Source organism: Brachyhypopomus gauderio, chromosome 4, assembly GCF_052324685.1.
Source record: "Brachyhypopomus gauderio isolate BG-103 chromosome 4, BGAUD_0.2, whole genome shotgun sequence".
In the NCBI taxonomy this organism is placed as follows: Eukaryota; Metazoa; Chordata; class Actinopteri; order Gymnotiformes; family Hypopomidae; genus Brachyhypopomus; species Brachyhypopomus gauderio.
Window position 1 is genome coordinate 8,929,690 of NC_135214.1, and position 16,674 is coordinate 8,946,363.

The 16,674-nt window shown below is 40.5% G+C and overlaps 1 protein-coding gene across 2 annotated transcripts in view; it reads right to left on the reverse strand.

Moving 5' to 3' along the window:
- The window catches only part of asmt (acetylserotonin O-methyltransferase), a 55,295-nt gene that overhangs the window by 4,320 nt on the left and 34,301 nt on the right, over positions 1–16,674 (reverse strand). Inside the window, exons 4-8 of one of the 2 annotated variants that reach the window (XM_077002016.1) lie at positions 9,408–9,476; positions 7,850–7,968; positions 4,745–4,885; positions 3,141–3,263; positions 2,488–2,824 (exon numbers count right to left, since the gene is read on the reverse strand). In XM_077002016.1, the coding sequence (XP_076858131.1) occupies positions 2,628–2,824; positions 3,141–3,263; positions 4,745–4,885; positions 7,850–7,968; positions 9,408–9,476 (649 nt within the window). In that variant the 3' untranslated portion in view covers positions 2,488–2,627. Of the gene's footprint in view, positions 1–2,487; positions 2,825–3,140; positions 3,264–4,744; positions 4,886–7,849; positions 7,969–9,407; positions 9,477–16,674 lie in introns of those variants that run through there. The other variant, XM_077002015.1, reaches the window with a different exon arrangement.

The following is a 16,674-nucleotide window of genomic DNA, read 5'->3' on the forward strand; positions in this document are numbered from 1 at the left end:
TGGCATAAATAAATTTAGATACACTAAAAATGGGAAAACATACTTGGCTAAAAATAAAAAAACTGTTTGCTCAAGGACAGTTCCTTTTGCCATAAATTTTTTTGCACTAGAATCCCCATACTACTTGGAGATGGATAGAGTGTACCCTTACTATTCTGAAAAGTGAGATCCAGAGTCTCCATACTACTCTGAAGATGGCATTCCAGAGCCCCTTCTGAAGAGAGATCCAGAGTCCCCAAACTACTCTGAAGAAAGAGAGCATGAGTCCCTACTACCCTATACTACTCTGAAAAGAAATTGGAAAGAGAAACATGCCTTTTCCAGGCCCTGGCAAATCTGCTCACCTGCGGCAACCTTAATGTCAGATCTGGAACTGCCCAATTTCGACAATTTTCTTAAAAAAAAAAGTGACAAATATTGAATTGCCATGTATTTTTGACAACTTTTCAAATGCCCACAGACACAACCACGACTGTGTAGTCCACAAAAGCAACAAATGCCTCTTGTAGCTTTGTCAAAAACTAGGTCTATATGTGCATCGTCATTGGTGAGTTATGATGGGACTCTCTGGGGAGTTACTCCTTTTGCTCAACTTATGGCAATTGCACAGTGAATTATATGATAAATTAGGTCCTTTCTCTCTTGGTGTATTAACTGTAAAGCTACTAACCCCTCTACCTGAAATTAAAATATTTTAATTCATTACAAGGATAGAGACAAGCAATACTGTATCCACACTGCCCAATAAGCTAGTCAGCACTCAAGAACTTTGAAACAATTTTAAACACATTTCTGAAGCCCACATGCTCTGCTGCACTCTGAGCCTGGGGTGAGCCGAGATGAGGCGTGAGTAGCCCTGCCTTTGACTTGCACTCCCTCGCTCAGCATGACAATAGTAACATATGGGGAGCACATTTTAAATCATTCCATAATTAATTACCCACAACAAAATTCCTGTTTGTTACCCAAAACAATTCCTGAACAAAAGCATATAACTGAAAAATACTGTATATTAGATATTTTATATATTAGAATTGACAATTAAAGACCTCCAGAATCCTCTGTACACACAAAGTTCTGAGCAGAAACATAGAAATAAAATATATACTCTAAAACCTAAAGAAGCAAGTTTGTCTGATGGAATTTTAAATAAAATGATTAATAACACAGATAAACTTCAATTGGACATCTTCAAAATGATTCTCAGTGCAGGTTACTACCCTGACATTTGGAGTCAATGTATGGTGACATGCATTTTCAAAAGTGAAAATAGATCTGTGGCATCTGTCTGAACAGAAATCTAGTGAAGGTCCTGTGTAGTGGTATTAATTCAAGACTTTATGAAGCACAATGTCTTGAGTAAAAGTCAGATTAGATTCATACCAAATTACAACAAATCAGATCATATTTAGACCCTACACAGCCCAATGTCCATGTTAGCCAAAACAAAATACAATATGTTTATACTTATTTAGGATTGAAGATTAGTTTAACTGGAAACGGGAAATCCAGTAGTCAATGAACTGAGAGAGAATACACACAGGGCATTCTGTGCAAATAAAATGTCAAATTTACAATCAAATACATTCAGATGTGGCTCAAATTATTTCAGGCTGACCATGAAGTGTGAAGTACACTCACAATTTTGAAGATAGAAACAAACACCCAGTGGAAGGGACACAACCACTCAGTCTCTCTCTCTCGGTCTCTCTCTCTCACACGCACACAAATAAAAACAGACCAAACCAAAATTTACCTTAGAAATACACACACTGGAACACTCAAGTACAAAGCAAAAGCAGTGTTATATGGCCATAAAAATGACAGTACAGTGTAGCAGATTACCTGCTCACAGTGACTGGTGTTAAACACAGGACCACACTCACAAAGCACAGACTCAGTGAATACAGCCTGGACATCCAGCTAATATAAGAAACCATGGCTGCCCAGAGAGCAGAAACAATGCCAGAGGGCAATAATGACACTGCAGACACAGTGCTACACTTTCACAGTGAATGTGAAACATTCAACTAAATATGTCAAACTTCAAAAATGTGAGGTGATGCACCACAAATTTAGATATCTACCTAATACCAGCAATCTGCTCATCCTAATGGGACAAAATAAACGAAGCAGTGCTTTAGCTGAGCAGTATATACAATATATGTCTGTCCTAACATTCGGGACAGTGAGTAGTCTCAAACACAGCACACACACAAAACTGTATTGCCCTGTTTTGTAAAATCATAAATAATGTATTTATTATTTTTTCCTCCAATCCTTATTATTATTATTATTCATTTATTTTCCTTCCTTTTCACATCATTAAGTATTCATTCATGCCAATTACAGATGTTTATTAGTATTTATTATTATTAACATTCATTTCCTCAATATTACAAAGGTTCATTGATGTTTTACTAGAATACTGCTTGGCAATACTGTAAATGAATATGGTGATGTCAATAAAGCTTACTGAATTGAAACAGAGAGAGAAGTATGTATCTGATGATACTCATTATTCTCCCATTATGATAGTTTTATTTGTATGTGTAAATTCATAGCCCTGTAAGTAGGAGTAGCTCATTCAGTATAATAGCGGTGTTCCCCATCCACAAAATCCTTGTTCAGGGTATCTCAGTGGGCTTATAACCCCATGGTTGCCAGATATGAGTGGATTTGAGATTAAACCTGCTTCTTAGCTCCTCAGTAAGGGATATGTGTAGCTGTGTCCGTGTGTGTGGGTGTGTGCGCAGGAAAGGCTCCGGGCAATAATAATGTGAGGCATAGCATGGTGGGATCTGCTCATCCGTCATCTGTGACTCTGGGAAAATAATCAGTCAATAGAAAAATTCCAGTACACCCTGACATTTGTTTATTTTTGTACATATGCAGGCAAACACACATTTAGATTTGCCAGAATAAAACACACACAGGTATATCAGTAGACCAGCTGCATGGTGATGTCTCACAACAAGCATTTATATGGCCTTATATGGGCGAGAGAGAGAGAGAGAGAGAGAGAGAGAGAGAGAGAGAGAGAGAGAGAGAGAGAGAGAGAGAGAGAGAGAGAGAGAGAGAGAGAGAGAGAGAGAGCGAGCCAGTCTTATGTGTGTATGTACGAGTGTGCACTTGTGCACCTGGTTTGCAGGATTGGTAGACCTTGGCCAGCAGCAGTCTACACTGTTCCTCTGTCCAGTCATGCAGAATCCTCGCCAGGATGAAGAGATCGGCATCTGGAAGAGCATCTTTAAAGAAGTCTCCTATAAACAGATACAGAGATACACACACACACAAACATCCACAAGCACACATTTACACATGGACACACCCTAAACCACATACCAAGACAGAAAGACCAAATCAACCACCCATAAGCCATGAGTCCCATCTCCAAGAGTGTATTCTTCTCTGTCAACTAGTTCATTAAACTATGTGTTAATAAGGCAGCCCACAGAATTGCTCATGCAATTTGCAAAAACAAGAATACATGCCTTTCATTTATTACTCACTCTTCTTCACCAGAACCCCAGGGTGCCTTTTACTGCTCAGTAAGAGTTCAGATTTCTGAAAATTTAGCCTAATACACTTGATCTCCTCCAGCTTTTCTGTCTAAAAGGTCTTCCCATTGCTCACAGGGTTTTCATTTTGCCGCTCTTACACATTATATATAGGTGAGAATGGCATAGAAGCACAGACCTAACCTGTACCTCAGGACAGGTCCTGATACTGTGCTCTGTAGCCCTTCATCCTGTCCTTAGCAGACAGCCCCAAAAGCAACCAATAGTAAAGTAAGCAATGAACGTCCATGTGTTGGTAATTTTATTTGAAATTGTTTGAAATGCATTTTGGATGTACAAGCATTCTTTAAAATATTAAGTCTTTTTGGAGACACTTATGCAGTTATAGTGATGCATAAGAAGAAAATATTGTCAGATATTTTTTAATATGATAAAAAGAGAGAGAGTCAGAGACAGACACAGCGAGAGAATGTGTGTGTTTATGCATGTCGTCCCACTCGGACACCCCACTGATACAGTAGGTTAGGTATGCACATTATACGCATACTTATGTTATACACATATGATCTGAAGTTACGTGTATATATAATCTTTTTCAGTAACTAAGGACACATTAGAATCAACACACTGCACAATGTTTTTACATCCAGTCAACATACTGGTGAGAAACAGCAGCCAACTGGTGTGCAGCTTACTAACCACTGGAAACCACAACCCCCCCTCCATGCATAAAGACTACATGTGCATTAACATGTAATGTGTAATTAAGTGCAATTGTTGCCTGAAAAGTCATCCTGTATTATGTTCCAGTTCACAATATGTTAAAGTCTTTAATAAATGTGTTTTAGGTTGTACAAATCTGTGGTTCCTCAATATTTTGAAAATGAAGGAAATCATATGTGTGACCCAAGCAAACAGATTCATGTATTAAAATCATTTTTTGTTTACCTTTTACCTCTCATCAGGTATCACAGGCCTTAATGCTCATCCCTTCATTCAAATATATAAAGATCTGTAGAACAGCCATGGAAACAACTAATCTGGAACACCTGGGGGCAAATCGTAACCTTGTTGTCTTTGTCACTACGCTGACATCAGCGTCAGCTCTGTGCAGGCATAAAACAGTAGGCATCTCTCCTCCTCTCCCCCATTTTCTTCCAGAACACCCCCTCCCTCACAGAAGGGTGACTCACCCTCCAACCCCCACCGCCACATGCTCCTACCTTCACAGATAGAGATCCTCACGTCCTCCGCTGACAGAAAGTGCTTGCGGCATGTTTCCGTGACCTTTGGGAGGTCGAGGATAGTGACTGTGCACTCTGGGTAGACTGATACACACTGCTTTGCCAGAGCACCACTGCAACCTGAAAAACACACACACACACGTCACCAGAGCACCAGTGCAGCCGGTGAAACACACACAATACACACAGACAGACAGACACCGCTTCACCAGACAACACAAAGTGTAGCTATTAAAATAACACAATCATCTTGGCCATGCTTGGTTCATATTGTTTATGGAACAGCTGAATATTTGCAATTGTGTGAAACAATCTCATATAAAACTTTAGCCCCATACAGCATTAAATTTTGGGAAAGAACAATTAGTTACAACCTAAGTATATCGGGCAGCACCCTGCTCTAAAAAGTCTCTGGTTGAGCATGACAGCAGCGATATCTAATGCAGTGTGGCTGTTTGTGTAGTCTGCCCCACCCTCTGCCTTTTGACGGATGAGCCTTCATTTCAAGAATCTTTCTTACTGAACAACAGCATAGAAAACCTGGCATGCTTAGTAATCTCCTGACAGAACTGTTACTGAAATGCTGAAGGTCAGAGAGCAAACTGTAGAAACCGTGCTTACAAAAATTGTGATACCCAACACAATAACTGAGAAATTATGAAAAAGTCCCACCCCAGGCAAACAAAAGGGAACTCTAGCACAATTATGCCGGCACACCTCTGCCTGAAATTAGTGATGCTGACGAAGTCCTGAACTGACAAGAGGACAAGCGGATATCGTCTCCATTCAGCGCATGAACATCGTACTTCAGTGGCTGTCACCGAAAGCTCTGAGCGCCCATTTCTGTAATTAGCGTGGGAAACAATTTTATGCGCTTCTCCAGAGGTTTCCCTCTTCTATTTATGAAGTATGTCATTCTTAACTAGCTGAAAAACAGCAGCTAGCTGAAAAACAGCAGCTATTGTCCACGTCTCTGAATTAGGTCATATTAGAAAATCGGTCAAAAGTAAAATCCACAGATGTTTCAAACGGAAACACTGATGCATTTCTGACCAACCTGCGTGACAGCTAAAGGGTTCGTGATCCACACACTTTTCAAAAACAATCAAAAGAGGCAGTGGCTCTCTGTCTTAATAAAAGAGAGTAATACTTTGGCAGTCCTAAGGCACCACCATACGGATAGTGTCGCTTGTAATCTTATCTGATTACATATTCCTGTCACATCCACAATGTCTCTCAATGTGTGCATGATAAAAGACACAAAGAGAGATGTCGCCTGGTCACCTCTGTAGGCATCTCGATGCCTGGGGTCCCAGTACAGACGACTTTACATATTCTACCGCAGAGTTTCTGTGCTATGCCCACACTATTATTCATGTCTAGTCTGCTAAACAATTTGACAAATTATTCCTTATAGGATGTAATTTTTATAATCATCAGAATGCATTCAGTCTAATGGTTATCTAGTGTTTGGCAATGACCTTTGTATAGGACTGTAGTTTAGTCGAAGGGAGGAAGGGGAAGCAGAGAGAACGAGAGAGAGTGAGAGAGTGAGAGAGACAGACAGGTAGAGGGCATCTGTAGTGCTTTCTCAACATTAGACGTAGGCTAAGACGTATCTTCAGGGCTCTGTCTCAGCAGGTTGATCTCAGCTGTGTGTGTGTGTGTGTGTGTGTGTGTTTGAGTCATCTACACAGACAGTTTGTGGGGACTAGCTCCACAGCTTCATCTAGTGGAACTTTATTTTGTTCCATACCTTCAATTCCAGCATTAACCTGGCAACTCAAGGTTAAGTACTTGCAAAACTGACAGGTAGAACTGTCTGGGGCATTCTGCTCACTATCAGAGGGAAATGGCTGTGTAACATCACTGTCAGAGAAAGATGTCAGTGTAACACTTCACTGTCAGAGAGAGATGTCAGTGTAACAATTCACTGTCAGAAAGATGTCAGTGTAACAATTCACTGTCAGAGAGAAATTGTAGTGTAACACCACAGTCAGAGAGGGATGGCAGTATAACATGTTACTGTCAGGATGCAGCATGCCGTTTTGTCCAATTATCAACATATATCACCATGTGTAGCCAGCCACTGTGTCCTTCCTAAGAGCAGTTAGTAGCCTGGCTACTAACAAATTCCAATATGACTTTTTTATTGTTTGACCATATTTTTTCTTTAGAGATCCTGCAGAATGTTGATATTGCTGTATTACATATCACATGTGTATCATGTGTGAGTCCCTTTATATCATAATTACTTCAGTGGCGGCCATTTACACATGCATGAAACTTGGAGATGAACCTTATCCTACATCATACCACATCTGAATAATAGAACACTGCATGTCACTAAGTGACTGACCTTCACAGAGAAAAGCCAAAACAGAGCAGCACTGTGATTCTTCTATTCCTTATGCACAGTACACTGTGTATTGAGCCAATTAAACTGCTGTCTGGAAGCATGGTTTATTGCTATTTTCTTACTGCTAGTCCTAAAACAGGAGTAACACAGGAGCGCCACCATGTGTTCATGTATTCAGATGCACTGTCCTCGCCGTGAGGCAGGGGGAGGGCCTTGGAGCGAGCAATGGGGGGCACAGATGGATGCTTAGCATTGAGGGTGACCCAGCATGCAGTCCCACACCTGGGTGGTGTGTGTAAGTCAGGACACAGAAGATGAGCCTACAGCCTATTGTCTGGGGCACATTTTGCAAATGTCTGGAGCAAAAGTGCATTATTGCCAACAAACTGGATCACACTAGGAAAAATAATACAAACTATAGCCACTTTGTGCATGTTTATTGTTATATAGCTCAGAGTGCTTAGGACATGCAGGGTCTGTGCTGTGCTAGGTGTTATTTAGCTGTATATGAGAACAGCACCTCACTCATACCTCACAGCTACAACGCTATGGGATATCCTGAAAAAAAATAGCAGACTGCACCAGGAAGTGGTTGATCATGTTGTCATGTTGTGAATCCATGCAATGCAATCCCACAAAAAAAACTCTTCTTTTAATGATTTAGGGTTATTTTTATTTTAGTGTTCTCTGAAAACACACATGAAAATTGAGAGATAGAGGCCTACCTCCGAGGTCATAAATACTCTTAAATGGAGACAGGTCAAATGCGGTGACGACATCCTTGCCACAGATGTTCCACACAGAGTTCATAAGCTGCATAAACGTCACCATTTCTTCATCAGACCTGCAATACACACACCATAGCATGAGAGTCAGCAGACTTCCCACTTCCGAGAGCACAAAACAAGGTAGGGGCCCTTAGCTTCTCCCAGATCACCATTGTCATCGGCAGTCCCACTCCTTTGGCCCATTTTTGGTCTGCCGGACCATACAGAGCATGGCTGTTATGCTCAGAGCAGAATCTGTGTCCATGTCTGTCCAAGAGTCCCACCTAGACCAGGGTGTCCAGTGGTAAACCTCAGAGCAATAGGACCCCGGGGTATGTGGCGGGTATTCATGTGTGATGGGGTCTAGGACACCAGCTAGTCAGTCGCTCCTCCTCAGCTGAGACTCGTAACCCAGAGGGAATGCTGGTGTTTACAAATACAACAGCAGACAGCTCAGACAAAGCCTCTGGCTGTGGCATGTTTATGGATGTCTTTTTCAAGCTCTGCTGACTTTTATTTTCTTGATTTTTAAGAGACAAAAAAATCCCATAATTATGTTCTGGTTAGTTCACATTCACATGGCTTGACCAGCGCATTCACTTCCCATCCATAAAGTGCCCAGGAATGATTCTGATCTTCCCTTGGTGAAGAATCATCTCACAAGACATGTTCAGCATTCAGAGCCTGGGCACGTGTGTTGTTACATATGAATAAATGATAATGTTGCATTTATGATGAATCTATGCAAGCAGGCACTGGTTAACAATGTAAAAGACAATATGTTAATTCAACAACACCCTCCCTCCCCTCATCCCGAAGTCATAAAGTTTTATCCAAAAATCTAATGAGCTTATTGACCCTAGGAAAGACTCTAAGGATGTAGAAAATAGGTTTTTGTTGAAGAGTTATTTGGTCCTTTTAGGTTCTTCCATCCACAAGAATTTTACAAATCATGGATATACTTTTACCCATTGTTTATGATACCACTTTTATTCAAGTCTTACCTCATGAGAAATGTAGTCCAACAGACAGTTAGTCCCAGTTTCAAGCCTTTTTATGAACCTCTAGAAAATGGAATTATTCTCCCTTGCCTTAGGGAACAGACACCGAGATTGAGACTGTGTGTATGTGTGTGTCTGAGAGAGAGAAAGAGAGAGTGTGTCTATGTATGTGCTCTGTGTGCATGTCTATTGTGTATGTGCATGGGTGTGTTTGCGTGTCTTTGGCACAGTTTTGAGAACAGCCGGCTCTGTCCAGAGTGGCTAGTATGATGGTACCCTGAGGTCTCTCACTGTGTCTTTGAACAGAATATCCAAATGCTGCTCTCAGCTTCTTTGTACCAGAATATGACCCAGAAACACGCATGTGTGTTACTGCACAGCTGCTGCAGGGCTGAATGACGACTGCATTGACCTGACAGATGCACAGAGAGTAGCAAGAAGCACTGAAAGAATGTTAAGAATGACTATACACACATGCACACACACCAAGTCCTCTTTACAGAAGGGAACCTCACCTGTAGAGGGCTTCAAATAGATCCTTGGAGCTAACTCCAAAAGCCTTTTCATACTGGTTCTTCCCCTCTCTGAAAAAGGAGACACAAGAGGTAAACATGGACAATGAACGTTTTGAACTTGAAACTTGGACATTCAAGTTCTACAGAAGCAACTCTATTCCCAAATATTTGATAACAATAGGCACAGGCAGTTGTGATAAGGTGTTAAATGAATAATGTTTATTAGTTACTAGCTTGTTTGAGGAGTTCAACATGTTCAACCTTCAAGGAATATTCCAGCCATTTCTGAGCCTTACTTCTACACTATCTATAACTGCAGAGTATGGTTATTTATCACACATGACCATTTTGACATTTCCCTGTACTAAAAAAAACTAAATCTATTGACCTGAAACACACTTCATTATGAAAGTGAAAGGGCAGTTTCGGCCTATCAATAAACTTTTATGCAAATGTGCATTTTTTGTAAAATGCTCACATGAATTCTTCGGTCATAGGTTTTAATTAAACTGTAAATCTATCAGTTATTTTTTCAGAAATGGAATTTAGGGCAGAAAAGGGAAGTTTGGGTCAATCAATAAACATTTATGCAAATGCATTTTTGTAGAATATATGCATCAATTCTTCAGTCATATGTTTTCATTTAATTGTAAATTTATATCAAGTCTTCTTTCAAAGATGGAAGTGCTGTTCCAGTTTTGGGAACTAGTTGTTGTTACGTTACTACTAGTCTACCACTCTCCAAATAAGCGTACATTTTACCCATGCATTAATCAAATGCAAGTAACCAGAATTATTATATATAGATCATATCATGTAAGAAATTGTGGCGAGTTGAGTTTTTGGAAAGATTTGTCTACATGACATCTGTCATATAAAAAAAAAATGACATAAGAGCATCTTTGCAAATGACTATAGTGAGGACTGAGTAAAAGATCACAACAAACTTTCAATTTCTGAATTATGATAACACTGATGTGCCACTGCTTGTATCCAGTTCTGTAAGAGACACAGAGCCTTACAGACCCACCCATACCCTCACTCCCCACACACACCCCAGTATTAAGACTTTTCTGGTAATCTGAGGGGTTGATGCTTTAGACCAGTCATTTCAAGAATTCACTTTGGTTTGAATGAATGATGTAAATTGAATGCAATGTCTCAGAGAGCTGTATGCTAACCGGACACATCTACCGAGTATTGAATGTTCATGTGTTGCTCATCTTTAGAAGATCTAATGACATCTGACTGTTTTTGCATGTTATTGCAGCGATGACCGCTCATTGGTAACATAGCATCTAGGAAAACGTCTCAATGCCTGTGTATGAACTGAGGCGGTCATCATCTTGCCACCCCATCTACTCTAACAGTCATGTCTTGAAAAAGAACAAAAAAGGAAAAACATCTTTAAAAAAAAGCTGTCTATATAATGCTGTTATTATAGTGTTTCTGAATTACAGAATTCAGAAACTACCTCTGGGTTTCCATTAAAGACGTGGTAGACTTTGTATAAAAAGTCTAAAATTCCTTTAATCTCCTCCTCAACTTCTAAATATCTAAAGATCATAAAGTATTAATTATACTAATATACTAACCTATACCATTTTACATGTATTGTAATCACCCAACATCTCAGGTGATTGTGAGAGCTCAGAGCTGCATCCTGTTTGTCTTCTCTGTTCATGTCTTTCTTATAGAACAAGCAGTAATAAAGAATCATTCCTGTTTTTCATTTCCTTGCCAACAAAACTGAACCCAGTCCCAGGTTTCTTCTGAACTACAGAACATGTATTTATCAAGGATGCCATCTAGTGGCCTAGAGGCAGATGTTTCAATCACATTTTTGTGGTACTGTATAAAACACACATTCACTTTCATTAGAACTTGTAGCATTATTTTCTCACCATATGTTTGTGCTAAGGAACTATGGTGGCCCTGAAAGCCCATCGCGATGCAAGCGAAAAACGCTCTGCAAATACACAAAGCAAATGTCTGGAGTGAGATTACTGTATTTAATATGAGAGCGCAAAGATAAGGTTAAATCGTGCAAGTCAGACACACTGAGCATGCAAAATCAAGACCGAGGAAAAACAGTGATGGCGAGAGCAGAGAAACAAGAATTGTATGGTTAAGTGCACTCACTTTACTGTTTTTAGTTTTTTGCTCGCTTCTAAAATTTCTGCTCGCATCACAGTGGCGGTCTCTGACAAATATCTCGGGGGGGGGGGGGGGGGCAATTGTTGTGATGACATCTAAGGTGACCATTTCAGTGGGTAAATAAAAAACAGTGACTTAACCAATGAAAATATAATGCTAAATATATATTTCTCTTTACATTATAGACTGTACAGTATTTGTGCACCGATATATCTTGTAAATATCATCTTGGTTAAAGCTCTACAATGACTGAACATTTAACCGAGATTGTCATCCCTCAATTTGCCCTCACAAACAACTTTAAACATGGAGAGAGGCCAGATTTACCATTAATTAAATCAAATCAAATATATTTGAATAGCGCTTTTCACAACACATGTCACAAAGCGCTTTACAGGATTTACAAGGTTAACAATACTATGGGTCCAAATCCCTAATGAGCAAGCCAAATGCGGTAAATATGTAACCGATTAATCAAAGGCCAAAGTAAACAGATGAGTCTTTAGTCTAGATTTAAACATTGAGACTAGAGCTGAAACGATTCTTCGAGTAACTCGAGTAATTCGATTACAAAAAATACTCGAGGCAAATTCTTTGCTTCGAGGCTTCGTTTAATTTATGTCACCATCTATTTTAAATGTTTAAAATCCCGCTTTGTACTACTGCGCAGCTCCGGTATCATTGTTTTACACGGACTGTTATAACCGATGCACAAGTTTAAGGCAGCGTGATTTGTTTTGATGGAAATGGCGCAAAATGAACATAGCGGTATCTGTAAAAGGGCAAAAATGTCAAAAGTGTGGGACCATTTTTCGCTGCGCAAGGTGGACAACGTAGTGCAGTGTATTTACTGTAAAACGGATCTGGCCTACCCAGGGCATAATTTGAGCCGGATCCTGTTAATAGGCCACCCTATATACAACCAGCTTTGTTCACTCACACTGTTTTTCAGTGTTCTGCAGATGCCAAACACAAACACACATCAGATGCATCTTGTGCTGTCCATATTTTATTAAGTGAACAATATTCATTGAACCATTGACAGTGTTGCCATAGTTACTTTGAAACAGTAATCCGACTACTGACTACTGACTACTTCTTTAAAAAGTAACTCAGTTAAGTTACTGACTACTTGCTTTTAAAAGTAACTAAGTTAGATTACTTTTAGTTACTTTCAGCAGAGGCTGATCCCCCGCCCCTATAACATGAAAATGACTACCAGTTCTGCCAATACTCACTTTATTGACATGTATTTTAACCGGAACATCAAAAATGACACTGGCATTTGTAAACTTTTTCTTGAAATAGGCTTACATGTTTTTTAAATAAATAAATAAGACAGTCTTTCTGTTCAACTCCGCCCACTTACAGGGTTGCCAACTGTCACGCATTGAGACACACGCATTTGACTGTCTTCACACGCTTACGCCACACTTCCGATATCTCACGCCGAAAAAAAATCCAGTTTATTTACCTCTGATCCACATCTATGATTCAATGAGTTACTAGTTCGATCTGGCGCCAACCACCGGCGATCGATCGATCGCGATATAATACTGAATTTAGTCAATTTTACACCCCGCCCGGTAACAATTTACGTTCGCCGCCAAGCCCCGGTTTTTTTTTTTTTTTTCAGGTTTGACGTTGTGTTTTTGAAAGTAGACAGCACTCTGTCGCCAGGACAGAGTGTACAACGGACCTTAATGTTGTCTTCCTTAGCCGAAATAAAATCAAAATAAATAATGCCTGTATTTCCAGCTGCTAAAGGCGAACCTCTCCTTCCATCTGACTTTGGCGCCGCAGAGCAGAGATGACGTAACCGCGTAAGAAACGTGTAGCCAAAAAATAAGAATGAATAAATATAACCTACGTTCCCCCGAAATGCAGAAATAGTAACGCACGATGTTTTAGATAAGTAACTTTAATCTGACTACTAGTTTTTAAATAGTAGTTGCGTTAGACTACTCGTTACTGAAAAAAGTAGTCCGACTACAGTAACGCGTTACTAAGTAACGCGTTACCGGCATCACTGACCATTGAACATAGCGATACTAAACATAATACATGTCAGACATGACATTCAGACACTGTCTGACTCAGAGATAAAAAAAAAAAAAAAGATTTTAACTTGGAGGGGTGGGAGTAAGAAGAGTAGTCCATAGGCCCTTTTCACAACAAAACGGAAATACGTCACCGCCGGGTAAAACAAGTTCCGGTACTCGCAGAAGATAGTTGTTGTCAATTCACCTCAGCATGGAGCGTGTGTTTACTTCATCCCTGTCGTCGCTGCCGAGACTGAATTTTAAATACGTTTCCAGTATCGTTGGAGAACATTCAACAACGAACGGTTCCAAGTTAAATAGAGGCTACAAATTGTTTGTAGAATAATTTATTCACTTATACCAGGGTAAGCGAACACCAGCTAGCACTAGCTAGGTAACTACCTATTATTTAAGGTATAGCTGGTTCCATTAGTCATCCTACGGAGTGGTAAAACAGTCTATATTATTATGTTATATATTATAAAATTACATATTATACTGACAGCTTTAGTTAACAATATCTAGCTAGGTTAAGCTGTGCGATTTGTGGCCCATTTTCAGCCGATTTTTCACTCGTGCGACTATTTTTGCGATCGGGCTGAGTTTCGGCTCAATCGCGTGTCGTGCATCGTATAGTTTACACAGGTAAACGAGGAGCGATTCACACCTCACGACCAACTCCCGATCAGAAATCGCAGCGTCGCAAGAATATCAAACATGTTTGAAATTCAAATCGCTCCTCGTGAGAGTATCACTGTTGAAGCAGCTCCACGAGCCGACTCTCCCTGCGATTTAGTCGTAGTTTGAGCTGGAGCTGAGTACATGATTTAAAATATCGTACAGTGTACGCCCAGCTTTAGCAAGCCAAGGGACGTCAGCTATTGATTGTTTGGTTTACATCAGTATCAATAAAGTTCATGACACACACCAAGTTATTACGTGTTATTGTTTATTCAGTGTCCAATATAGTCGACAGCAAAGTGATGGTCAGAGCTGGATGCTACCGAGCAGAGCTGGATGCTAGCGGATCACAACTAGTTTCAGAGCCGTTTCAGTGGAACAGTTGCTGTCCGCATTTGAAAGAGCAAACTCTCGACTAGTAGATGTTCGTGGTGTACTGCCAGCCGAGAGCTTGCTCTTTTCTAGCTAGATGCTATCGGATCACGACTAGAAGCTATCGGATCGGGGCTAGAAGCTATCGGATCGGGGCTAGAAGCTAGCGAACCGGGGCTAGAAGCTAGCGAACCGGGGCTAGAAGCTAGCGAACCGGAGCTAAAAGCTAGCGGACCGGGGCTAGATGCTATCGGACCGGGGCTAGATGCTATCGGACCGGGGCTAGATGCTATCGGACCGGGGCTAGATGCTATCGGACCGGGGCTAGATGCTATCGGACCGGGGCTAGAAGCTAGCGAACCGGAGCTAGAAGCTAGCGAACCGGAGCTAGAAGCTAGCGAACCGGAGCTAGAAGCTAGCGGGTAACAGCTAGATGCTAGCGGACGTACGTGTACTCCCAGCCGAGAGCTTGATCTTTCAAACGCGGACAGCAACTGTTCCACTGAAACCGGCTGGGAACAGTAACAGTACTGGGAACAGTAACAGTACCGGGGACAGTAACAGGGAACAGCACCAACTTTTAGCCGCGAGCTTTAGCCATCTGCAGCAGTGAAATGCTGGCTACACACAAAGATGCTCCGTATCACAAAGTTTTCCCCTTCATCCCTCCTAATTGCACAAACCCATTTTCTTTTCTGCTCGTCGTCAGCCGGAAAACCATAGAAAGTGAGATACGACTGTTTTTGCTTCGAGATCGAGCAGCCTGGTGCACTGCAAAAGCTCTTGTTATTGGACTCTGCCATTGTTTAATGTGTAACGGAAGTAACTTTACCCTGCAACGAGAGCTTCCGGAAGAAAAAATGCGGAAGTGTGAAAAGGGCCTATTGAAACGCAGAGTGCGGATTAGTTTCCTTCTCACTTTAGACCTGCGGGGACGCGAGCGAACGTTACTGGAGGAGCAAGTAACTACCCAGCAAACAGTTGGGAACAGACGTTCTCATTAGAGGTTTTTTTATAACGTTGGTGATAGGACGTTCCTAGGACATAACGGACGTTCCCAGCAGGTCCCCTCGAAGTCCTGGCGGAACGTTCCCACATACACATTCACAGGACGTTCGGTGACGTCCCCGTATAGTCGTTGAAATAACATCGGCTTAAAATGAGCCGATGCCTTTTCAGTAACTAGGATTGGCAGTTTCATCTCATTCGTAGAGCAGAAGAGGGAGGCGCCGATTATTGATTAAGGTATGTAAATATTATAAATCATTCTTAGATTATAATATTAGTTTTTATTATATTATAGATTTCTTAGACATTCAAAAAGGTGCTTACTTTGTTATAGGAGACGAATTTATGTTGTATTATGCCTGTGCAAAATATAACGTTCTTATCTTTTTTCGTTAGCGCATCTGGCAGTATGTTCCCCAGAACGGTGAGTTCACTCTTCAGCTATGAGGAATCAGAAATTAGTTCAGTTCATGATTTATTTTCAGCCATAACTGACTCCGTCTTACACACTGCACTGTTTAGGTGTAGAAAACAAATGTTCATGACCTATGCAATGCACATATAGAGAGTAGGGAACCATTTGAGATTAAACCCTAGTTAAGGAGAACTCCTGCTCAGACCATCAGACCCTAGATGTTAAATCCAGTAAATAAACAATAACTGTGCGCTTTTAAAATAATAATAAATAATAATACATTCTTTTTGTTATTATTATTTATTATTATTATTATTATTATTATTATTATTATTATTATTATTATGTTTACTACATGCACTTATTATTATTATTAAAGTCCTTAAGTTTTCAACCCATTTTTACTCAACATACTGTTTAGCAGAGACACTGGTACAGACACTGGATGACAGTTAGGCAACGGAAGAGGCAGTATAATAAGATTTGGGCAAGAGTGTCAAGGGCTCGTAACAAGACAGCCAACACCTGTGTGGTGATCAGTGAAAATAATGATCCAGAACTGGCCAGTGTGGGCAGTGTTGCTGAAAGTGAA